The 24,539-nt window shown below is 37.7% G+C and overlaps 3 protein-coding genes and 1 long non-coding RNA gene across 9 annotated transcripts; all 4 read right to left on the reverse strand.

The window, feature by feature from the left end:
* Nucleotides 1-151: 151 nt before the first annotated feature.
* LOC120012111 (thioredoxin H-type-like) lies at nucleotides 152-3,563 on the reverse strand. Of its 3 annotated transcripts, XM_038863388.1 has the most exons (6): nucleotides 3,441-3,563; nucleotides 3,198-3,331; nucleotides 2,364-2,433; nucleotides 1,470-1,595; nucleotides 675-797; nucleotides 152-507 (listed from the first exon to the last, which is right to left on the reverse strand). In XM_038863388.1, exons 3-6 carry the CDS (start codon nucleotides 2,382-2,384, stop codon nucleotides 355-357), a joined length of 423 nt encoding a protein of 140 aa, XP_038719316.1. In that variant the 5' UTR covers nucleotides 2,385-2,433; nucleotides 3,198-3,331; nucleotides 3,441-3,563; the 3' UTR covers nucleotides 152-354. The 3 variants fall into 3 exon arrangements, with proteins under 3 accessions (XP_038719316.1, XP_038719317.1, XP_038719315.1); XM_038863389.1 differs by having other exon boundaries at nucleotides 2,364-2,408; nucleotides 3,198-3,544; XM_038863387.1 differs by having other exon boundaries at nucleotides 3,198-3,541.
* Nucleotides 3,564-3,682: 119 nt separating this feature from the next.
* LOC120012107 (probable inactive receptor kinase At5g58300) lies at nucleotides 3,683-7,772 on the reverse strand. Of its 2 annotated transcripts, none has more exons than XM_038863381.1 (3): nucleotides 7,448-7,772; nucleotides 5,021-6,353; nucleotides 3,683-4,730 (listed from the first exon to the last, which is right to left on the reverse strand). In XM_038863381.1, exons 2-3 carry the CDS (start codon nucleotides 6,294-6,296, stop codon nucleotides 4,105-4,107), a joined length of 1,902 nt encoding a protein of 633 aa, XP_038719309.1. In that variant the 5' UTR covers nucleotides 6,297-6,353; nucleotides 7,448-7,772; the 3' UTR covers nucleotides 3,683-4,104. The 2 variants fall into 2 exon arrangements, with proteins under 2 accessions (XP_038719309.1, XP_038719310.1); XM_038863382.1 differs by having other exon boundaries at nucleotides 5,021-6,369.
* A 2,105-nt stretch (nucleotides 7,773-9,877) lies between these two features.
* LOC120013669 (translation initiation factor IF-2-like) lies at nucleotides 9,878-14,507 on the reverse strand. 2 transcript variants are annotated; one of them, XM_038865559.1, is made up of 5 exons: nucleotides 14,084-14,507; nucleotides 13,642-13,756; nucleotides 12,328-12,433; nucleotides 11,081-12,061; nucleotides 9,878-10,424 (listed from the first exon to the last, which is right to left on the reverse strand). In XM_038865559.1, the coding sequence occupies exons 1-5, from the start codon at nucleotides 14,274-14,276 to the stop codon at nucleotides 10,062-10,064; spliced, it is 1,758 nt and encodes a 585-aa protein (XP_038721487.1). In that variant the 5' UTR covers nucleotides 14,277-14,507; the 3' UTR covers nucleotides 9,878-10,061. The 2 variants fall into 2 exon arrangements, with proteins under 2 accessions (XP_038721487.1, XP_038721488.1); XM_038865560.1 differs by having other exon boundaries at nucleotides 13,642-13,753; nucleotides 14,084-14,505.
* Nucleotides 14,508-15,498: 991 nt separating this feature from the next.
* On the reverse strand, nucleotides 15,499-20,401 carry LOC120012122. 2 transcript variants are annotated; one of them, XR_005471218.1, is made up of 3 exons: nucleotides 20,322-20,399; nucleotides 19,017-19,085; nucleotides 15,499-15,938 (listed from the first exon to the last, which is right to left on the reverse strand). It is a non-coding gene; the product is annotated as an uncharacterized LOC120012122 (long non-coding RNA). The 2 variants fall into 2 exon arrangements; XR_005471217.1 differs by lacking the exon at nucleotides 15,499-15,938 and having other exon boundaries at nucleotides 18,929-19,085; nucleotides 20,322-20,401.
* Nucleotides 20,402-24,539: the final 4,138 nt, after the last annotated feature.

Below are 24,539 nucleotides of genomic sequence, written 5' to 3' on the forward strand. Positions count from 1 at the left end.
GTTATATCTTGGGGCTTCGAGCGAATGGTTGCTTTGGTATTGCCGCTAAGATCGGGAGTTCGAAGCAATTGAGAGAGTATTTCCCTAGAGTTTTCTTGGTCTATGTAGACATTATTAAATGACAAAAGAATATTGAAAGCGAAAACAAATATGAAAAAAAAAAAATTCATACATTCACCTCACTTTACATCGGACTGCAATGAATTTCCATCACCCCCTGGTCAAGAACCCAAAATTTTTCAACAATAAATATATGTCCACAACAAAGAGACATATATACATTACAAATCTGCAACATATAGACTGAAAACATTGCATAATCCACTGGCCTTTTGAACATAAAGCACTGCAGAGTCATTTTTGACAAGGGCCGATTGAATCCAATACAGCAGTTATCTTCTTCTGTAGTTCTGGCTTGTTGGCTCCTACAAGTTTGTCAATTTGCTGGCCATCTCTAAGAAAGAAGAATGTAGGAGTGGCCTTGATATCCCATCCACTGCTAAAATCCTGGATCATACACAGTCACATAAACTTAATCGATAAACTCAACATCTTTGGCTTTAGACAGCGAAACATAGATGTGGTAAATTAGAGGAGAGGAATCAACCACTGAACCAGTGGTGCTCCCAAGAAGATGCATGTTATAAAAAAACTGCACAGGTTGGATGGCTTACACTTAGTTCGTCAACATCGACCACCAAGAACATTAAAGACGGGTATTTCTCAGATAACTCGCTGTAGAATGGCGCAATCATTCTACAAGGACCACACCATGTTGCAGTGAAGTTCGCAATTACCTGTAAAAGACTCATCAGATATGTGAAATTATCCTTCCATTTATAATTTAAAACAATTCCTAGCAAAAGACTGTCAAGTCTAAAGCAAAAGCTGCAGAACTAAACTGCGAATGCATGAGGGAAAAAATTGTGGACATGGGAAAACCTAAAAAGAAAGAAAGGAAAGTGGACGGGAAAGAGAACAGGTTCATTAGGAAATGAGAGATTCAGGAGGCTGGCAGTTGTTCAAATTATTGCGGCAGGCAGCTAAAACACAAGGACTCAGCATATTTGTGTTTAATATTCATGAATCCATACAATACTTTTTACCATGTTATCAAAAGAAAGGGCCAACTTTCCCATGACACAATATAAAAGAACCGGATTTGACACAAAAGAAATGTCTGTTCTCAAAAAAAAAAAAGCCTGAACAAGTTAGCAACTTCATTTCAGGACTGTGTATTCCTTTCTCCGTTTAGCTTAAAGTCGTAATTAAAGTAACCAAGTTCTGCACTTATACTTCTACAAGTGATCAATGGTTTTACATATTTCTGTTAGCTGCTTTAGATGAAAGTTTTTCCGTGGAGCATCTCTCTAATCACCAAACAAGGTCACTCCATACATTATGGATTTGAAAGATTCCATCTTTATTAATAACAAAATTAAAGAAGATCATTTGGCTCAAGAACTTACGATCTTTCCGTCTTTATTTGCTTGTGACAATTTCTGTTCCCAACTCTCTTTTTTGGTAATCAGGTGCACATTACCACCAGCAAAGTCAATGTCGTGATCAGAATCACCATCACCATCATCGTGATTCTACAGAAGTCATGAAAAGCATAGATTTATCACCAAATGACATAACCAAGACAAAAAATTGAAAATCCAGAAATCCAGTTACGAGGTCAAATTCTTATGTATGCAACACTCAAACAACAGAGAAAAATAAGAAGGGGGGGAGACAAGCGTAGTTGTTAAGTCTTTAACCAAGTACCAAACCCACTTCTTGGATTGGTGAAAGACTATGGAAATGAAGGGGCTACTTTGGTTGTGTACCAAATCCATCTTTGCTAGAAGTCAAGAACAATCCATCACCACCAGGCTAACATACCATTCTACCAAAATTATCACCCAAAATTGAATTTCCCTGTGCTCTAGGTCTTAACTCCTTGCAGCTGTTTCAAATTTAACTAAATCGTTCATCATCATCTACTAAGCTTTGATCCACAATCAAGTAAAAAGTGGAAAAGATACTGTTTATTATGTAAACACACACATGAAAATATGAAAAAGAAACACGAATAAACTGATTCAAATTAAAATTTATTTTTTTATATGAGTTTCACTATTTTGTATAATGGTTCCATTCAAGTAAAGATGGGGGAAGGCCATAACCATGAAAGAACGTAATGAAGAAATGCAAAGCCATGAACTGAATCAAATAATCTAGCCAGAATGTCAAGAAGAAAAAAAAAAACAAAATAACTCTGCACAAGGGTTAAACAATAAATCATGAGATAATCAATGATTTCTTTTCTTCCCCATTTTATCATAAGGACTTCGGCATGTGCACGCAAAGAGATTCACCTTTGTCAAGCAAGCTCCCATGATGTCAGAAACTCAAATTCCAACCTAGCAGCAGTAATGCACAAGTTACCTGAAAGTGAAATATCCAAAAATTTGACCAAACAAGATCCAAGAGTTTCGACATAAGCGGAAAAGGTCAAGTAAATTCAAAAAAAAAGGTCACAGAGTAAACCGTAAACCCAAAAAACCCTCCAGACATAATTCCTTAGCAGACAACTTGAGTGGCCACACATGAAACAACCCATCATACTAATGTTGAAACCTAAAACATATCACAACGACAAAGTACTGAACAAACATATCAATTATCAAGTGCACAATAGTTATCCCACTGCTAGATATATGAAGGATCATACATATGCAGCAATGCATCCACAATGCCAAGAGGCTGCGTTTGTGGTTGAATTCGCAATGAAGCAACCTTATTGCTACAGCATATAGTCCCTTTGTGTGGATGAAACAAATTAAATGGTCTTACTATCATCATTGACTTAGAATTTCAAAATTGTTATAGGCATTTTAGGCAACAAAAAATGCTGTCAATTCTTCCCCCAATAAAAAGGAAAGCGCGTTCAAAAATATTAAATGAAGAATTGCCATACATGGCAAGAAATCTAAACAAAATGGAAACTCATGCGACTAAATTTCTCCAAATCTACTCAATCAATCAATCAATATATTGAGCAAAAATATTTGTATTTGGCTTTCCAATGCGAATCAGGTTGTAATGATGAAACAAAAAACCTGAATTTGCTGATCCAGAATGACAGAAACAGGGCAGGAACTATTATTGCAAACAAACAAGAAATAATTGAACAAATATTCAGCAATTACCTTTAGGATAAGCGCCTAACCGCCTAATACCGATTCGACGAGGCAGTTAAACTTGCATTCCGAGGAGGACATTCAAAATAGGAATCCAAATAAAAACCCTAAAATCACCAATTCAACATTGGAGCCCGAAAAGGCTAATCCATGATAAATATATCAGAAATTGGATTTTCATAAAGAGACAAACTTGATCACTATCCTAACAAATCAAACGTCATTATTCCTTGTTCTCTGGCCTGGAATTACCTAACAGTCAATACGCGAAATACCACCAATGCTTTGTTTCCTGGCAACGACTTGTCTTAAACTACCCCTAACCGTCTTCTTTCATGAGAGGAGAGAATGTAGAGGTTTTCGTCTTTTAGCTAATATTTTCGGTCGGTCCACTTCTGTTGGTAAGTTGTAACGTCAAAAACAATATTTGCTAAAAAAAAAGAAAATTATCCTTCAACATCCGTTATAAATTTAAACTCAGAACGTCATTTTCGCATAAAAAACTTCCCACTTGAATACCAGGGATGTATATCGGGTTACCAAACCTTGACCGATCGCCTCTTAATCGGTCCAGGGCCAAACCTGGCCCGATGAACTCATAATAGAGTCGGGTCAGTCAATGTTCTTACACAATTACACATTCTAGCTTGGCAGTTATAATGCATAGATCAGCTAACAAGTCTTTGAAAGCAAGTGCAGTCTAGCTCTCTCATAAACACTCACTAATTACTGCGATAATGAGAGAAGTAATGCGAGCTGATGGGATTTGTTACAGGGAAAATGCTAAAAGAATCAGAGCAGAACATAATTTTTGTTAGAAAGGACATATATATATGTATCTATGCAGTCCTTTCATCCTTTGTTAATGGATCTTTCACTTCTTATTTAAATGGCATGTTGGCCTTCACTGGATCGATCATGGTGTTTGCATATTCGAGTCCTTGGACTTGTTCTCCTCTGACGAAGGCCGGTTCTCAGAATCAGACGGGCGAATATCCTCAATCACTTTAACTACTTCTTCCATTGTAGGTCTCATTTCTGGCACACTAGCCACGCAGGCCATTGCTATCTGAAGCATTTGGACCAACTCTTCTTCAATATTTTGGTGTCTCATTAGCTCAATGTCGAAAACCTCGGCAGTCCATTCCTCTCTAACAACAGACTGAACCCACCTCGGAAGATCAACCAAATCCTCGTGTGCTGCTGATTGGACTGGCACTTTACCAGTCAGCATCTCAAGAAGTAGAACACCATAACTGTAGACATCAGACTTCTGAGTAAATTTTCGAGTTTCAATCACTTCTGGAGCTCGGTAGCCTGCACCCCTCGATGGGACGGTAGGGTAACTCATAAGAGAAGCTAAGCCAACATCTGAGATTTGGCCATGAAGATCCTGTGTGAGGAGGACATTGGAAGACTTGATATTCCCATGGACGAATTTCCCTCCACCAACCGAATGGATGTGGGCTATGCCTCTTGCAGCACCAAGTGAGATCTTAACTCTGGATTCCCAATCAAGACTTCGTCCAGCTTCCTTGCTTCCTGTATGAAATTACAAATAGAGAATGGCAGTGAGTGAGAAATCGTATATCTCATGAATAACAGAAATTACTCTGATGCAAGTAAAAGATAGTGATGTGGACAGATGTGAGCATATTTGGCTTTTTCTCCGTTCCGGATCATCATAGGTATCGTTACATGTTAAATCATCCTCAGAAACTAATGTCAAACTTAAATGCAACCCCCCATATTCAGCACTGTGCGGTGCATGCAAAAGTATGAATGGTTTCAGTTGAAAGAACAAGAATTCAAGGTTAGAATATAAAGCTCACCATGCAATAGTGCAGAAAAGCTTCCAGCTTCCATGTAGTCATAAACCAGGAGTTTCTCATCCTTGGAGTGATAATAAGCACGGAGAGGGATGACATTTGGGTGCTGTCCTACCCTACCCACTGTCTCCATTTGCTGCTCAAACTCACTTTTTCCTATGGCCACTTCTTTCAACCTCTTAACAACCACGGTCGATACTTCCTCCAGAATGGCCTTGTAAGTTGTTCCATAGCTTCCCTTTCCCAGCACTTCTGCTGAAGCCCTTAGTAAATCCTCAAGATCAAAATTAGAGGAACAACCTTCAAAGAACACTAACTTATTCTTTTCAGCCTCTTGCACCCCACTTCCAAAGTCCTCCTTAGGCTTCTCACTCCTTCCAACTTTCCCTTTTACTGCACCATTACCTTCATTCTCCTTTTTCTTCAAACAGAAAACAAACAACATCATAAAGAGGAAAAGCAGTGCAGCAGAACCCCCAACTGCAATGCCAATGATAACTCCCGTACTCAGTTTCTTCTTGGAGCTATTTCTTGGTTTTTCTGGGATGAGCGGAGTGGGAGATAAATAAGCAGGGGAAGGAGAAGGTGAAGGACTGAAAGTGGAGCACTGGTTCAATGGAGGCCCACAAAGCATAATATTCCCTTCAAAGGAAGAGACAGGAAACTTCCGCAGAGCAGATGGAATCGGGCCATCCAGGTTGTTGTTACTCAGATTCAAACGTTGAACTGCCGGGAGATTAGGTATTGGTCCTGTAAGGACGTTGTTTTGTAGGCTCAAAGTAGAGAGTTGTGTTAAATTTTGAATTGTGGCTGGAATGTTGCCAGTCAAGGAATTGAAGGAGAAATCAAGCAAGTTTATCTGGGGGCAAAGAGAGGAAGGTATGGCACCTGAGAAGTTGTTATGTTGAAGGTAAACATACTGGAGGGATGGAAGGGAGAGTACGTCTGATGGAAGATTCCCATTTAGAAGGTTGGACCGCAGGCTGAGAATCATAAGGGCATCCAACTTCCCGAGTGTATTGGCCGGAATTGGACCATACAGTCCAACTCCAGGCAGGCGAACGGCGAGAACACGGGAGCCATTGTTGTAGCAAGTGATGCCAATCCAAGAAGTGCAGATTGGTTTGGAAGGATTCCAGTTGATTTTTCGTCCATGAGGGACCAGAGCAGCGAAGTCAAGAAGGGCTTGCTTGTCTGATTGTAGGTTGGCAATAGTTTGTGTAAGGAAAAATAGGAGCCAGAGGAACAGTGATGCCAGGATGAAGGAAGTTCGCTTCATAGGATGGTGTTAGTGTAAGCTCTCGCCTCTATTCAAAGTAGACATTCCAGGCCAAACCTGCATCAAAATATCCCTTGGGAATATATACCCAGCACTTAAAGCATACAGAAAGCATCTAAAGTGACGAGCATTATTTAAAGCAAAGGCACTGAAAGGAAAAAAAGAAAAGAAAGCACATCCATTTTGTGTTAAATATATATATATATATAAAAGATTATTAAAGCAGGCAATTAAAACAAGGCCTTTTCATTCTTCATATTACTTCTACTTGATGAAAAGAAAGCAGTACTTGACAAGTGAAGCATGAGAAGAAATGAAAGAAAGAAAAACAAAAACCCAAAGTGATGAGCAGGTATACATGATTGTAAAGGATTTCCAATACTGAAAAAAAGAAACACGAATATCAGAAGCTTTAAGCCGAAAATGCACTGAAATTCTTGATCTAACAGAAAATTTTTTGGGATAAATTTTCTAGCGTGTTAAGAATAAGCTAAATTAGCAGATTCAACAAAATATAGAACTAGTTAGAAGACAGAAGCTCTGTAATTGACCTTAGTGTTAAGGATTTGCTCCTGTTCATCAAAAGCACTGCTTAAAACTACCTAATATATCACCAAAGAATATGACATGTCATGCAAAATGAACTTTTTCTCCCCACGAAGATACTAGTATTGGGCTCAAATTAGTCTAACCATAAGAGAAAATCTACAAATTTAAGCAAAAAAAAAATCTTTCCTCTCTAACCTTCACTGAATTCAAAGAAAACAGATATTACTAATTTACTACAGTTTGTCTGAAGTTTTCAGAAAAATCTACAAATTTACGCAAAAAAATGCAGGGGAAAAAATTTTCTCTCAATTTTTCAATGATTTCAATGAAAACAGAAATTACTACAGTATTGAGGCTCAAGTTTTCACTTATTTTCTTCTGCAACCAAATGGGTCACAAAGACAAAAAGGATTGGAAAAAATCTCAGCCCAATTTGTACGGGACTGGGTTACAATATTCCTACATTTTCCTCGAACTTTCACAGAAACCGAACATGTTGAAATTGCAACTCATAAAAAAAAATAAAAATCCCATGAAAATCCTTAGAATTCGAGGCATATAAAACCATATCTGAACCACAAAAAAGAGAGAAAAGCACATACCTTTAAAGATGGAAGAATGTGGGTTTTGGTGAAGCATAAGAGCTGTCATTGAAGCTGAAGCTGGGGCGGAGAAAATAAGTAAATGTAGGGAGGACTGAAGAGATAGAGCATTTAAAACAAAAAAATCCAACTTTAACGGCATTTCTTCAACAACACGCAGACTAAAAGAAGAAAAGTAGGAGCGGCAGCATCCTTGCTGTTGGTGTAGATTCCAGGGTGGTTGAGCTTCTCCGTGAAGTAAGCGCAGGGTTTTAACGTTTGTAGATCTCGATGATTCCTCCGAATTAGCTGTGTTATGCGCCTTCTTTGCTCTGTCTTCGCGGTGAGTCACCTAACTGCGCACAGTTGTTAGGCCACTGGATATATTATTACATTTTTTCAAAAAAAAATATAAAATATAAAAGATTGGTTGGTTTGACCTTGTCCGGTACAATTTATATCAATTCTGTTCTTGTCTGTAGTGGCCAAAAATCGCCTCGACTCATTTTACGGGTGCTCGATTAATCTATGAAGGTATACTATTATTTGTTAAAAGGCCCACAACTCATCAACATATACAAGAACTAAACTTAAAATTTCATCCATATTATATCATGTTATGGATGTCGAGACGGACCTTCCACCCTAAATCTCTATTTCAGTGAAATGGCCTAATGTCGAGTTGACTTTAACCCCATATCGAGTTGATCTCAATCTCTTGTCATCTAGACCTCGATCTCCTATCAAGCCAGTCTCACATCAGTATTTTCCCGTAAATTTGTTTCGAGCCTACTTTCGAGACTTGCATCTATCTCGTCACTGACAAGCGAGTCGTTATTTTAAACATATCTTTTACAAATTTGTTATTTTGGACGTTACTTCTGACACACAAAATCGATACTCTTCTTATTCCTTACACCAAGCCAAAATATCAAACATGTCCTTGACACAAACCCGCTACAACCCTTCTTCCCCAACGACTATTTTTGACTGACATCTCGCATGCCCAAATGATACGTGTTCCCCCAAGTAAACAAAACCCTTCACGAGGGCGGAGCATGGACGAATTGGTGTTTTTTTTCCGGTGGTTTTATGGTTGAGCTTGTTTTTTATTTAGCATTAAAGACGAGAAAACAAATACGGTGACCAAGTTGACCAATAAAATGGGATCCACAACCACAATAGAGAATTTATTATAATAGAACAAATTGGCTTGATAAAATGATAATTCCACGTCATTATCATTAAACTCTACAAAATCCAATGATTGGCACTTTTAATTGTTGTCTGTCTGTAATCCACCCCCAGCTTCGAGTCATTTTGACTTTCAATAAAATATACGTACAACAGCTTTGGATTCCACAAGGTAGAGTTGTACAGTTGAACCAAAACGGTGCGTTGTGTACCGGTGGCCCACCTGAAGACGAAAGTGATGTCCACGTGTTGCAGTGAATGGGTTTTGTCTATGGAGAATATCAAAATCGAAATCTCTTTGGGGGCCATTGATGATTCAGAAAATCATGTGAACTCTACCACGCCATGTCGCCATGGTAGTAGGTGGACAACAAGACTCTGTCGTTTGACTTCTTTCCCTTTGTGAGAGATGGTCTCACCTGCTGCACCAATTATGGGTTTGGTCTAATCTAATTTTCTGACTTTGATGTACCTTAAAGTTGCCAAATCTTGGGATTAAAATGTTAATCATATGCAAAGTTGTTGAAACCACCGCATTTTTTTATGTTGGTTGGTGTGGACTGCTTAATTGTGTGTGATAATTTAGAGGAGAAGGTGAGAAATAGAAGATGTGAGTCCTAACAAGTAAACTATAGAGATTATGATCTATGTGGTACTCTTTATCTTGGGGATGTATACTTGTTATGTTCCGATACTTTGTTATAATTTGAAGGAGGTGAATTTGAAAGAGGTGAATGATAGAAAATGGAGATAAAAAAGAGATTGAGCCCAATTCACTTGAGGGGGCTCTGGACCTAAGGTTTATGAGAGCCTTTTCATATTGAAATTTGAAACAACATAGAAAATTTTAAGTAAAAAAACATGTTACACGTTAAATTAACAAAAGATTAAGAGCCCATTTGGCAGACAATTGTCAGTAACGTATATGCTAACGTATATAATGATAGTAGATATATTGAACAATAATGGTAGCAGACTCAGAAATACCGTCTAAGTGGTAAAATCATGTCCAAAATAAAACATTATATTATGAAAAGAGTGTCGATTTCGGATTCTATTTCAATGGACTAACATTTTATTAAGGATTTCATAGAGTAGCTATGGGCCTCATACAAACCTTCGTTGCGGGCCCATATAGAGTCCATGTTAGAGCCCACATTCAATTTTTTTGACCATAGATAATGAGAATACAGATTGATTAGATGCCTTGCCTTGCCCAGAACGAAAGGCTTCAGTAGCAATATCAATACAACAATATGATAAAACCATTTCTCTGCACAAGATATTGATTTCCTCTTCAATTCATTTGGTTCTCAGTTACAAAACCAATACATTTCATTTTCTCAAATGATTAAATAATTATGAGAAAACTATATGTATATAACTATATATAACTTCAAGAAGAGAATACCAGGGAAACAAATCGCCCTCTCCCGAAATGTTATGACATGCCAAAAGGTTCAGGCGGAGGTTCAAATCCATGGTCAAAGACTGATGCTTGGTCATCATCAACACTATGCAGCCAACTGGTGTTTTTAGAGTCCTCTTTTAACAGTATCGCATCATAACGAGAGCAATCATCGATGGCAGAGTATCTTCCGTTGTCTGCTCCGTTTCCAGATTCTGAATGCCTACTACTATGGCTCCCATTCTCTGAGATGTCTCCATTTTCCATGCTTCCATCGTAGTTGCAGGATTCCAAGAAACGAGCAGATTGGGATTTTGGTGCAGCAGACCGAACGCTCTGAGGAAACAGTGTGGTTCCTGATAGTGAACGTACACCACCTGTGCCATTTCTTATATCCTATTAATAGGAAAGCAGATACATGGTTAAGATTCCTCTTTGAAGATTTTTCATATTTATCAAAGGCTCCATGGAGAGTTCAACCATAAATATAGAATTGCACACATTTCAATAGCCGAAAATTTTGAGCGAATGTCTAATGGTACACTAGAAGAAAAAGATCATATCACAACTATATATTCGACCCATTATATAGCAGTATCAAAGGACACTATAGCAAAACTTCTAAACCAAGTTTCCATCCTTTAACATAAAGTAGAATATCCAATTATCCATAGTGTTAGTGCTCTTCATGCATAAAAACAAAAATATTTCCAGAAATGTAATTCTCAGTTTACCATCTTAACCTGTAGCTTTGACTTGATCTTTCAGATTCTTAAAATGTAAATAATGTACTTGGAATGAGATTGTGATACTGATAATTATCATCATTTTACAAGGTGATTATGATAGTAACACAATCAACAAAATATTATGTACCAAGATCTCTCTCTCTTTTATTCTTTACTCTCAACGATGCATTCAAAAGAACCAGCCTTTCAAAATATTCAGGAAACCATGTATGCTCAATATTGTAACTGTAACATCCAAGCAGACAGGTTTCCAAATTATAAGATTATCATGAGTTGTAACTTAAAAGGAAAGAATATGCATACCATATGTCTGATAGCCATATCCAGTGATTTCTTAGAAATTGTCCTCCCAAATCCAGTGTTCTCTGTTGTCGTGGTTGAAGACTTGACAGGTTTTCGCATTGGCAACTCAGAAGTATGTAACGCCTTTCGAGGCTCAACATGCCCATTAGCTTGCACTCGTCCCCTTCCAGGGGGCTCGATAAGTCTCCCCCTTGCAACAATAGGTGAAGAATGTCTTCTTGGCATATTGGCGGGAGCTGTAGGTTCAGGACTCCCCTTCACAGTGACAGCAGCACCAGGCCGTGACCTACCAGCAGAAAGCGGCCTGTCTGGCAAAGTTGTTCTAAGGTTTGGTGGTGTGTCAAGAGGGAAATCAGGAGGAACAACAGGCTGTTGAGGGGCCCGGACTCGTGGGCTTGGGGAGCTCGATCGAGAAGATGGTCCGGGATTGCGTCCATTTGAAAGAACCCGTCCAGCTGAAGAACCAGCTGCAGGAGACAAAGGTGGAGCTGGATTCCGACGAGTAGGAGTTGATGGACGAGAATTTGATCTAGCAGATGCAGAATTCAAGTTTGCAGGTATATGAGGCCTGGAACTTGGAGTAGATGGCCTTGAATTGGCTGATGGACGAGTCTTGTCAACTGAAGAGCTGGGGGAGTTTGCACGAATTCTCGAAGGAGTTGATGACCTTGATGGTGTTGACCGAGCAGATGGGGTCAATGGTCTAGCTGTCGAGGGAGAGCGGGTAATTGGAGATGATGGTCTAGCTGTTGAGGGAGAGCGGGTAATTGGAGAAGATGGTCTAGCTGTTGAGGGAGAGCGGGTAATGGGAGATGATGGTCTAGTGTAAGATGAGACTGAAGCTGAGCTCGTATTTAGGATGTTAGAAGATCTGCTCGAGGAATAGGAACTGAATTGTGAAGTGGAGACAGAAGGGCGAGTAACCGAACTACTTCTAGCTGGTCGTGTAGAATGGTTGCTCTCCGACTGTGAAACAGATAGCTGAAACAGAGAGAGAGAGAGAGGATTGAGACATTTATCACAATTATAGCCTTCAAATTTTAATTCTTGGCAAACCATTAAATCTTGGATATAAACTTCTACTTAAAATTCTCTGGCAGAAGAGAGAAATTCTTCTTCATCTAGAATGATGTGACTTCAGCCTTCATGATTGAAGGAACTCGCATTTGAATTAAAATGGATACAAGATAATGACCTAAAATCAGATCAAAACATCAATAGAGATTCTAGCTAAGAAAGGTAGCTACCCTGGAAGCCTTCGTTGCTGAAACAGATCTGGACATGGCACTGCTTCTTGGAGCCACAACAGTTGATTGAGCCTCACATTGAGGAGTTCCAGGAGGAGTGAGAAGCCTGATGACATTGAAAAAGAAAGGTAAGAAAGGGAATGATAACTGAATGAACTCAAGTTCACTGCTAATCACCACAGAAAGAAAGGTAAAAGAATTTGTCTAGAAATGATTTTTTTGACAGAAATGATACTTGACAGAAAAGGTGTATTGAACTTAACCTCTTCTCAAAACCATACCACTATCATGAGAGATTTACTCCTGTTTGAAGTAGCTTCCAGAATTTCGTTCTCATTTTGCAGTCTATTGTTAGAGAAGGGGACCCGCTAAAATTTGTTTCTCATGGATCCTAACTCCTAGATAAAGGCACTAATTTTTTCTATACTTATTTCTAACATATGTAGTGGTGTTTGGATGAGGGGGGCAAAGAGAAGTAAGAAAAAAGGAAGCAATTGAAAAGACAATCAATAAAAATTGAAAAGGTAGCAATTCCAATGAAAAACTAACAAGAAAAACTGATTGTCAACAATTAGCAAGTGATCCCTTCTTCCTTGGAACTCTAAAGAGATGGTTTCATTCTGATAGTGGCTCATTATAATAAGCATTTCAATAAAAATCAATACATAAATAATTCTGCATTTTAGTATATATTGACAATCTTAAATCATATATATCCTTTAACTTGTATAAGTTTTTTTTTTAATCAAATGTACTAATAGTAAATAATATTACAATCTAACCTGTCAATGAAATCCAATAAAACCGTCATTGAGACGTCTTATTGTTACTATTTTGATTGGAGAACATTGTTACATAAGCAAAACCAAATAGTTTTTGAATTCTGTAGAGCTATTTCAAGATTGACAGTTCTTTATTTTCATACATTTGTTCATATTCTTATCATTCTGTCCTTTCTCTCACGATTTCTTTCAGCACATACTCTCAACATAGCAACAGTATAGATAAACTTGTCGATAGATATTAATTTATCAATTTTTTTCTAGGGAGATAATAAGATCTATCATGAATTAAAAACTCCAAACTATGATGCTTTACAAGACCAATGAATATATAACAGATGAATATTTTCCTTTTATATTTCATCAATAAAAGTTACTTTCTAGATCCTTTTCATCAGAACAAATCTCACCCCTGATTCACATCTGACAAGTTGATGGTGGATTCATGGCAGTAAAAAAAAAGAAAAGCAATACTGAATTAGGTTTAGCAAATAAAACAAGATTCCAGAGACTGATTGAATTGAGTACTCACCAATCATAATCGTGCTTTCCTCCCTCTCCCTCAGCTGATGACAACAGATCTTCTATTCCACTCCTAGCCAATTTAGCTGATCCAACCGAGAGCCTCCCCAATTTAACCGAAACTGCTATCATGTCACAGTACAAACTTATCAAATCAGGAGAACTTTTGTATAAGAAGAACTTGACATTCAACAAAACGACGCAGTTTTATTATTGATTTTGAAATACGCAGCTCACATCAATCGACTCCCAGAACCTTTCTATTCTGGTTTGGATTATCAGAAAACTATAAACCGTAAGCCGACAAAATCAAACATGGAGGAGATGAAAATTTATGGATACATCAAATCTAACAGAAATCGCTTGAAAATGATAAAAGTATCCTCTACCGCGATGTTCAAATTAGATACCGAAACAGAACAAATGAAAGAAGAGAGAACGAAAACTGATACCATCAGAGGACACATCGGAGGAGGCAACGGACAGACCACGGAGATTCTTGGAGAAGAGATCGAGATTCTCGTCTGTATCCTTTGAAGGGAAAGTCAAACTTTGACCTCGCCGGTGCTGCTGCTTCTGCGATCCCGTCCCCGGAACATTCCTCCCGCCGACCTGGGACTCCCTAAGGCTACTCCTATTATACATCGTATTACTGCTCTCTAATCTCTATACTATAGCATCCACTCAGCACACCATCTCTAAGCACGGGAAAAAGTAGCCTCTCGGAAAGAGAGAGCGGGATCTACTGCACCAAGGAATAAGAGAGTGCGGTAGATGCAAAGCGAGGCGGTGAAGTCGTCCAGGTTATTTATGTTTTACGTCACAAATGATAAGAGAGAGTTACAGATCTTGGTGTCGACCTGGTTTTAGTATTAAGATCTGTGCTTAGCAGCTTTTAAATATTTTAGTCACTTAAAACTAATTATTAATTATTATTACTATAATTGTTGGGCGGGATAAAGGATGACAAAATACGTATAAGCCAAATGTAAGGTTCTATTATGTGTTTTACATCAAGCTAGTTGGTCTGAATACTCTTATTTTCTACACCTTCTCGGGATCATGATTTAGAGATGTCACCGTCGATTTCGATTGGTTTTTTTTTTTGATTTTTGACATAAAAATAATTGATCGATTAATGATAGTTCGATCGATCATTGCTAATATATCTTCAACGATAATGGATCAATATTGATCCTCAAAAAATAACCCAAAAGACCCTCATTTAATGTGGAGTGTTACATATGAAGTGAACCCTACATGTTTATTTTTAATCAATTGTTATTTTAATGCTATATAGATTTGAAAGACTTTTGAGTATTTTAATACCATATAGATTTGAAGAATTTTTAAAAATCAAATTTTGAGGGTCTCCGATATTGTATACAAAATTAAGTGAAACTAAAACACACTTTCTATCACCAAACACAATTTCTTTAATAAAATCTATTGGTCTCCCACCCACCATACACCTCTAATACGAAGCCCACGCACCCAAAACCTAGATCTCTAAAATTGAGATCAGTTTAATAATTGCATTGAATAATGCAATTATCCATGTGAGAGCCTTGATAAAGCACCCTGTAAAAAGCCTTCAAGACAAATTACTTAGTAGTTTAATAAAAAAAGAGACTTGAACCGCAAAACAATTTATATTTATGGGCCCAACTCAGAGAATGACCTTTATTTAATGAAAGAGTGATGGCTTAGCTTAGCCAGAAAAGATCAAGGGTCTTTTTTATATCTCAACCACCTTCACATGAAATTAAAAAATCTCATTGCTTTGACAATTTAAATTCATTAATACTTAATCTAGTTGGTAGTCAGAGCTTGTTTATGTGTTAAGCCATATGCGGACAAGGCATAAAAGAAGAAAGTGAAAGAACATATATCCTTCAAGTGTACCCACAACTTTTTCCTCCACAAGAACAGGAACATATGAGGAGACTGAAAAGGATTTGTACATGGGAGAGGAGACTCACGGGTCTACATACCCAGTCCCACCACTGCCACTGTGCCACATGCATGTGATGATTCCTCAAGAAACTAACATTCAAGCCCACTGAAATATTCCGACACCACATGAGCCCCACGAAAGATACCTTCTAACTTCCAAGCCGCTATTGCTGACTTTTGTATACATGTATTAGTTATATACCAGTCAAGATGGGGTATATAAGTACACTCATGATATTAAGCAAAATATCACTCTGCGTTTTGAGACTACAGCCCAAGAAAAACATGGAGCAAATATTCCAACTCAATGCTCGTCCTAGAGTTTTCTTCTCTGGGCCATCTTTCCTTGGTCTGTGATAAGAAGATATTGCAATTAGAATAATTCAACTCCAGCCTACTTAATCATAGATTGATTCAGTCGTACTTAACAATGTAGTTTAGCAAGTCATTGTCCCAACGTACAAGAAAAGTTAATTTGATCTAAAAAGGGCCCAGCATTCACGTTGAGGACTGAGGAGCTAAAAACCACATAGTCGATGGCCATGGCTTTCATAATACGATGCCTTTTGTCCAATTTCGTTGCCCTAGCTTCCCATGTTACATTTGTCCAGATCCACATTGACATGTGCGGAGAATCTGTACTACTGTACCAGGATAATCTCCCTTCATGGTTGTGGAGACTGGTATTAGTTTTGTATGAATTTGTATTATAGAAGGTCGGCTGTATACATACATACATTAAACTGATGCAGATATAATTGATTAGAACTGGACAATTTTACATCTCAAGTGTTTGATGAATTGTTTTAGAAGAAATCTGTCAATGTTTAATAATCCGGCTATGATATTATCATCAATCACACTCTGATCGGGCTTCACGTGGTAACAATATCGAGAAATTAAAGAGTAATGCCACAAACCCCCAAAATATGACCCCCAAATCTATGTGACATGTGAAATAGACAAATAGACATTTATTATAAACACATGTAAGACTCACTTAATATCCAACACTTCACATTAATTGGGGATATTGAAATGAGGTCATATTTCGAGGGTCTCAACTCTCAAAGCATTATTCGAAAATAACCACCCGAAGAGTTCAATATCGAGTTCTTTATGAGGGAATATAGTTGGAAACTAACTTTGCGAACCACTGCCATTTAACATCCCTTTGAAGCAAAGTCATGACTAAAAAGTTCTATCATGGCTAGTGGTAGCACTGGATGTAGTGTCTCTTCCAAAAAAGCAAGAATCAATAAAAAGATTTCAGCAAGACAAAAGCCATCGTATCATCTATATATCCCAAATACAATGTGCCTTCTCTGACTAAAGCTGTCAGCCTTGGTTTATGCCATTGGATTCATAATTGCTGAAAAACCTAACTTATAAGATACATCATCCCCTTTAGAGCATCCACAATGGGATGATTTTAAAGTGCTTGAGATGATAATTTCTTGATAAATTAAAAACCAGATGTTCACAATGGGTACTTGAGATGATACTTTCTTGATAAGTTAAGCACTACATGCTAATTGATGAATAGTGAAGAGAAATGATGAAAAAGGAAGAGATATTTGATGAAAAGTAAGATAGCGATAACGGAAAGAAAGAGAGAAGATGAAAAGAAAGAGAGAATATAATTTAGGGAAATTTGGAGTGTGCACAAATAGCACCATTGTGGATGCTCTTAGCCAGCATGGAGTTGTTCTTCCATCCAGTACTACTAGCTTTGGAATAGTAGTACAAACAAACTCAATTTACAAATAACCTCTTTCAGCATATAAATTTAAATGCCTAGAAATTGAAATCGCTCCTCTATTGTTTGTTTTTTTTTTAAAAAAATAGCAAACAGTACTCATTTTAATCAAATGTAACTAAGCTACCAATTTAAGTCGTATTGGCTACATATACTTGGTCCACTTCCACGTCCTCTCGCAAATTCCACCAACATTATTTATATGCACATTGAGTTTTGACCTTGCTACCATTTTTCTATTATAGTTTTCTTTGCCATTGCGTGTGATCCATATCATACTCAATGGCTTGTCTTATACCTAGGCTCAGTCTAAACTCTAAACCCACTAACTAAAACCCTACAGTTACAGTTAAATTCCTTGCATCTTATTGGTTCCTCCATGTCCACTACTGGATCATGTTATGAGGAATCCAACCCATGTCACTATATGACACTATATTTATTCACATAAACAACAGCCAACCAAGTCCATACCTTCCACTTGTGCACTATAATTTTCTATTTTACCACACCTTTTGTTTTAATTTTTGGAATGAGTTTATTGCTGGGGTCTATGGGAGGCCTTTCTTGCTCTGACTCATTCCCACTTTGAGACTAAACTGTATCTCTCCAAAATACACATTAGTTCCACGTAAGCCAATTAGTCTATATCCGTGCATGACAGATGACAAGACCTTAATTTGCTCCATATAGTCTTGTACTTTTTCTTTCCCAATCCTTTCAATAAGTATACTTTGTTTCCTTCCTACTTCCAAATACTTGGACTAACTGATATTCTGATTTTGCATGTGTTGTAAAAGCAAGAACAACCTTATGATTACAACAATGAGGCAGTGTCTATGAGAGAGATTGTAGTTTTTCTTCTTAGCAGTCTTTTCTAAGGCAACAGGTGCTAAGCCTTATTGGAGAGATAGTGTGCCACCAGGAGTGCACAAGACAATGCTAGCTACAGCTTGAGACGAAGAGACCCTCGGCCTAGCTGCTTTCGATAATTTGCATAATCAGGTATTTATGGGCTATGAACGTCTAATTATGAGGTTAGCTGGGTAATTGCTCCCCTGTTATTTCATCAAATGATGGGGTAATCAGTCATGCGAATACAGGCCAATCAAACCTATCGACATTGTCAAAACAACTCCATGCCCTGCATGCATTTGGAGAGAAACAAAATGGCAAGACCCCCAATACTTGCCATCAGCAAATTAATGACATAGAATATGGGCTAGGCAACCATGGACAATGATGTATAATGTTCTAGACTCCAGATTCACAGAAGTATTGCTAGTAGCTATACAGGATTGTTAGTGAAAAGATATTCGGACCAAAAGTCAAAAAAAAAAAAAAGGAGAAAGAAAAGAAGTGTTTCTCCCCAACGATACCAACCCTATTTCCTACAAACCCCACAAAACAGCAACATTTGCAAGAAACCAATATTTGGATATGAACATTTTTGGCATTGGACGAATTATATGCCAATGCATGCTATATGGTGAGAGATAGGTATTATAGGTGGTCAAGGAAATCAATCTTAAATGGCTAATATGGTACTGACTTTGTTTATGAAAAAAAAACATTATTTTTCGTCAAACAAGACAGCAGCTAACAAGGGACAGGGCACTGTGACTAATGAGAAAAAGTGATGCCGTCAAAAGAAAGTAAGAAACACTAACCTGGCAACTGGCAGCTTCACTTTTCCATTCTACATCAATTGCATTCAGCGCCATCTGCAACAACAAACTCTAAAGAGAAAAAGTGAGCATGTCAAATAAATCGTCTAGCTCTAACATAGTTCTAGTCATATATACTGATATGTACTCGCAGAACTTCGACGATGATCATAGTATCAAATTTATTTATGTCCTCTCAATGGACTGTGTCCTTCGTGAAAATCAGCATTTTCCACAAGGACCACAACCAAGTTACTTCACCTTATATCCGGTAGGTAAACGATGAAGCATGTGGACCCACAGATGACACAGAATTAGAAAGTAACAGACTCCTTTACAATGCAATGCAGTCATTTTTACAGGAAGAAGAAGAAGAAGAAGACCGCACAATAAATAATGCCACCAATACAAGCTAACTCAAGTCTTTCTTAATGATGCTCATCCAAAAATACTGCAATCCACTCACATTATTTTGAAGGAGAAACTGGAGCAATGAGCATGCTATGGAGTATGGATCAATCCCTAGGGTGCATACCCAACTTGTGTTTAAAAACACACCATTCCTTAACAATCATAGCAATGGTGAACAGCTCAACAGAAATATTTGTTACAATTTTTTGCCAATGACCACCACAACCAACAAACCATGATTACACAAACAGGGATTCAGAGAGGGATCCATGTTGATTATGTCTCCACTATATCTTTCTGATTCTAAAGCAAAATAAGGCATCCACACGAGCATCCGATTAAGCATTCACAGCAAAATCAGTTAACAAAATTGCATTAACAGTGACAATAACACGAAAACGATCATTCAATACAGTGTTTGAGGACAGCTTAAGCATTCTGATTGACTGACCGATGGTATTAACACATCCGTCGAAGTAATATCCAATTTCGCGTTAAAAACAAAAAGAAGTTCATCGAATATCATCAGATCTAGTAAGGCATATAATAAGCTAGGGTTTAACAAAACAGATGGAATAAAAGACGTATTACACAGTCGCAACAATCAATTAACATATGTGCGACAGCTTAACATCGATTTCTCGACTATGAAAGATAGCTAGAATGCAGTAAATTTATGCATCGTCAAACGCTCAATCACAATCAAGAAAATTAATACAAAACCAGTTGGCGTTTGAACATCGATGAATGTTCAGGCAGATCCACAGAAAATTGATTTTCGACGCTTATTGAGGAATTAAACTACTGTGTTGCCAAACATTGAACACGACATACAGAATACTATTTATCGAAGGAAAACAAAACGAGGTAGAAACAGCTCTTGCATGCTAAACTCACATGGTGCCGCTTCGACGCTTGAAATCTCCTTCTGCTTCTGTTGGTGGGGAGAGGCAAAAGTTTGGCGGTGATGTGAAAACTGAGAAGTGCGCGACTCCAGTATTAATGGAGTCCAATTTTCGGGTCCGTTCGCCAACATCCCATAAAATAGTCCACGTTTTCAGGCCCGTTATTGGCTTACATTCTGGCCCAATTTAATAAGGCCCGTTTATGCTGTACTACACTACTACTGTGATATAGTTCAAATATAGCCCAAAATTTCGGGTCCGTTCGCAGACATCCCATAAAATAGTCCAACTTTTCAGCCCCGTTATTGGCAATGTTGTGGTCCAAAATTTAATAAGGCCCATTTTAAGCTGTATAATTACACACAAATTTGGCCTGTTAGTGACCCAAGTTATGGCCCAATGATAAGATCCCACATCCGAAAAATAAATGGAGGAGTGACAATAGATAAAGAGAACTCATAACTTAACACATTAAGACCGTTTTTCTTAACTTAACCGAGGACGTTGGGCCTGGAGGAACAAATCCGTGAGGGCGTCGACCCAGTGTGAACAATATCTTGATGTGATTAGACTTGTTGGCGCTGCAAGTCTATCTAAAGTCTAACCCAATTTATCTGAATACCAAAGGCCTTCATCATTGGTATTTTAATTGAGGGAAACTATAACAAAGTTGTGGGCTGTTAGTTGGGCCAATAGCGGACATACAAAGGGTTAGTATTCAGAATGGGCGTGCCGTTAAAAAAAAAAAGAAGAAGGTAAGAAGCCCAATTGTTGAAGAATGACAAGGTTATGAACGAAGGCTACCTTATGACTACCCAAGGACTTGCAGACTCTAAGGGGATGGAATGATAAGATCTCACATCGGAAAATAAGGGAGGAACAACAATAGATAAGGAGAACCCACTGCTTAACACAGTAAGACCGATTTTCTAAGCTTAAGCGAGGACGTTGGGCTTAGATAAACAAATCCGTCAGAGCTTTGACCTAAAGCGGATAATATCTTAATGTGATTGGGTTTGTGGGCATCCAAAATCCGAGGACGTTGGGCTTAGATAAACAAATCCGTCAGAGCTTTGACCTAAAGCGGATAATATCTTGATGTGATTGGGTTTGTGGGCATCCAAAATCCAACTCAACCTCAACTAAGGCTCATCGAATTAACCTTCGAAAGAAAGGGAAACATGAGGTTTACTCAACGTTTCAAAGCTCAAAAAAAAAAAAAAAAAAAAACACTCAACCAAACGGACACCATATGTTTCTCAAAATTGATTTGGAAGAATAAATTCGTCATTGCATACACGCACTTTATAAGCAACCTTAAATTTGAGGGAAAAAAAACTCTTCCAACGGACACATATATTTGGATATTTAAATTACTATCAATGTTTCGTTTTTCAAAAAACATAAAGAATTACATATCAATAACTGTCAGTCGGTCAGAGGATTTTTAAAAGAAAAAAAAGGAATAGTGTGCGACCCCCTATATTGACAATTTGACATAGTCGGACCCATTGATTAGCATACGGCGCCCAATATCTTCGGTTTACAACGGGAAAAAAAATGCTTTCCCTCCACTTCCCGGCGCCTTCTCTTCGCTGTAAGTAATTGCCAAACACAAGATCGATAAAATTCGGAAAATCTCTTGTTTCGAATGACCTTCAGCTCTGCATGACAAAACGATCTGTTTCGAAAGTTTGTCTGTCTACGCCGTCTCGTTCGTTTCATCGTTTGATTGTTCGTCTTTGTAAAAGTTAGGGTCTCTGAAATTGCTTGGTGTTTCTCTCTGGTTTTGGTTAATCTGAAGTAAAATATCTATTGATTCACGTGTTTGTTTACCAAAAGAAATTTTAAAATTCGGCAATCTTTACTGTTCTTGATGATCTTCAGCTCGGTATACAAAAACTATCTGATTCGAAAGTTTGGCCGCCCATAACTCGTTCGTTTTACTGTTCGACTCTGTGAAGTTAGGTTAGGGTTTGTGATATTGTCTGGTGTTTTTCTCCGATTTTGGTTAATATGAAGTATAATACCCGATGATTCACGTGTTTGTCTCCAGTTTTTTCGCTGTAATTACTAAACGCAACATGTTTAAAATTCGGCAGTCTTTTACCGTTTTGAATGATCTTCAGTTCTGCATGAGAAAACTATCTGTTTCGAAACTCTCTGAAGTTAGGGTTCTGAAATAGTTGAGTGTCTGTCTCAGTGTCTCGGATTGCAGTTAGTATGAAGTATGATATGTATTGATTCATGTGTTCATTTGCAGATTGTTGTTTGATTGCCAATTTCAAATATCTAGTCACTTACTTTTTCCTCACAATCTCAACAATGGGATTGCAAGAGGTATGTGCCGATACATATGCATGTCATAAATTGAGTGTTGGATTATTTAGCTTGGCTTTGTTTCTAGACCTCCATTGTTGTTCTTGTTTTTATTGAATTTAGGTCTTTTGTGCTAATTGATTCTTCAAATCTAGTTAAGGGTAGAGGAATATAAAGTTTGATTTTATTATTCAAACCAAATGAGCATTTCAAACTAATAGGCAATAGCTCTCTTGATGAACAGCTAACTTCACTTGTGGGTTCTACAACCGGATATCAAGTAATTTAGATATATCAAATGTGCATGTTTGAAGTAGAAGTTTCTTCTTTTGGTATTCAGACATTTATATTTTTCGAACAACGTCATTGCTATATCATTTACTTTTCAGGGTTGGGACCTTGGTAAGGCTCTTGTTTTTAAGCTTATAAGGGCTTTTTTACAAAAGGACATTGGAAATATAACACTCTTTGCAGATGGTCAAGGTATTTAGCTTCTAAGATAACGCATTTAAAGTTATTTTTGGTGGGATTCCAGCCTTTGAAATGGGGCAGCACTTCTAATTTGTGTATGTTTGGTAGTTCTTGCCTTGTCCCCTGCTCAGCTTGGCCGCATACTATAGTTTTGAAAGGCCACCTGCTAGACTGTGGGCAGTGCTACTTTTCATTAGGTCACAAATATACTTCGTACCCTTTCTTGCGTAGTCCTATCTTGCTACCCAAGATGCCCATGAAGTACCTGTCGTTTTTAAATATTTGCGACTTTGTCTATGAAGAATTGAAGACCTTTTCTCTGGGATTGTCATTGATTTTTGAAATATGAATATTCACCTTATTTCTTATATTGTTATTGCAGTTGTAGTCTTGTAGAGTTTTACCAGAATTTAGGTTTTGAACCTGATCCTGAAGGGATTAAAGGTATGTTCTGGTACCCAAAGTAAACTGTATCCACTTCAAGGTGGTCAGGTTACTTCTGAAGTTTGGAAGTTGGTTCATCTTTTAAGATCTCATGGAACTTGGGACACTGGTGGGGGTATCTCCATTTGAGTGTATATTAAATGCACATTTGTAATTACAACCTATCAATATTTATTCGGTTTGTAATTATCTTGAGTAATCTGCCATGGACTTGCAAATATATGGTTGGTGGTGGTTTCCTCTCTTTCTCTCTATCTCCTAAGCATGAGAATGAATTAGTTCATGAGCATATATATTCTCAATTGGTGAATTTTTCTTTTCTTCTTTGATGTTTGGTTTATTTTAGTTCGAGTCATTTGAATGAATCTGATCTGACATGCATGATTTCGATTTTCTGACTATTGACCATTCAAAGAGGGTGACAAGAGCCAAGGAAAAAATGGCTTGCCTGGTTGGAGATTTTATGGATTTGCTTGCAATGAGTTCTTGAATCTTTGGGATTACTATTCCAATTTATAAGTCTACCGTTATTTCCCCCTAATTATTAAATTTAATTTTAGTTCTTAATGTGCTGCACTTGCCAACAGAGTCATCTAGAGTTAGCCTCAAAGTTGGGCTTTAATTTCTAGTTGTGATTGAACTACATTAGCGGTGACTTAAAAGGGCTTGGTGCCTTGGTCCATGTGTTTGGAGGCAACCTGCAACTGTTTCTTACCTTCTTTCACAAGCATTCTATATATAATGTTCAATTAATCAAATTTAATTTGTCAAAGAATCTTACTATGCAAGTGGGATGCTCTGTTTTTATAATGATGGTTGACGCAGAAATTTTTGGTGTGACGTAACATTATAGTGGTGGATTTTCATTATAACTGTGAATTGGTTGTATGATATGTATTCCTTATCCAGGTATGACAGTTGAGAATTGACCCAGTTCTTTTTAATTATTTTACCCCTTCGTTTAGTTCCTTATTGA

The sequence above is a fragment of the Tripterygium wilfordii genome, chromosome 13 (assembly GCF_013401445.1).
Source record: "Tripterygium wilfordii isolate XIE 37 chromosome 13, ASM1340144v1, whole genome shotgun sequence".
NCBI lineage: Eukaryota > Viridiplantae > Streptophyta > Magnoliopsida > Celastrales > Celastraceae > Tripterygium > Tripterygium wilfordii.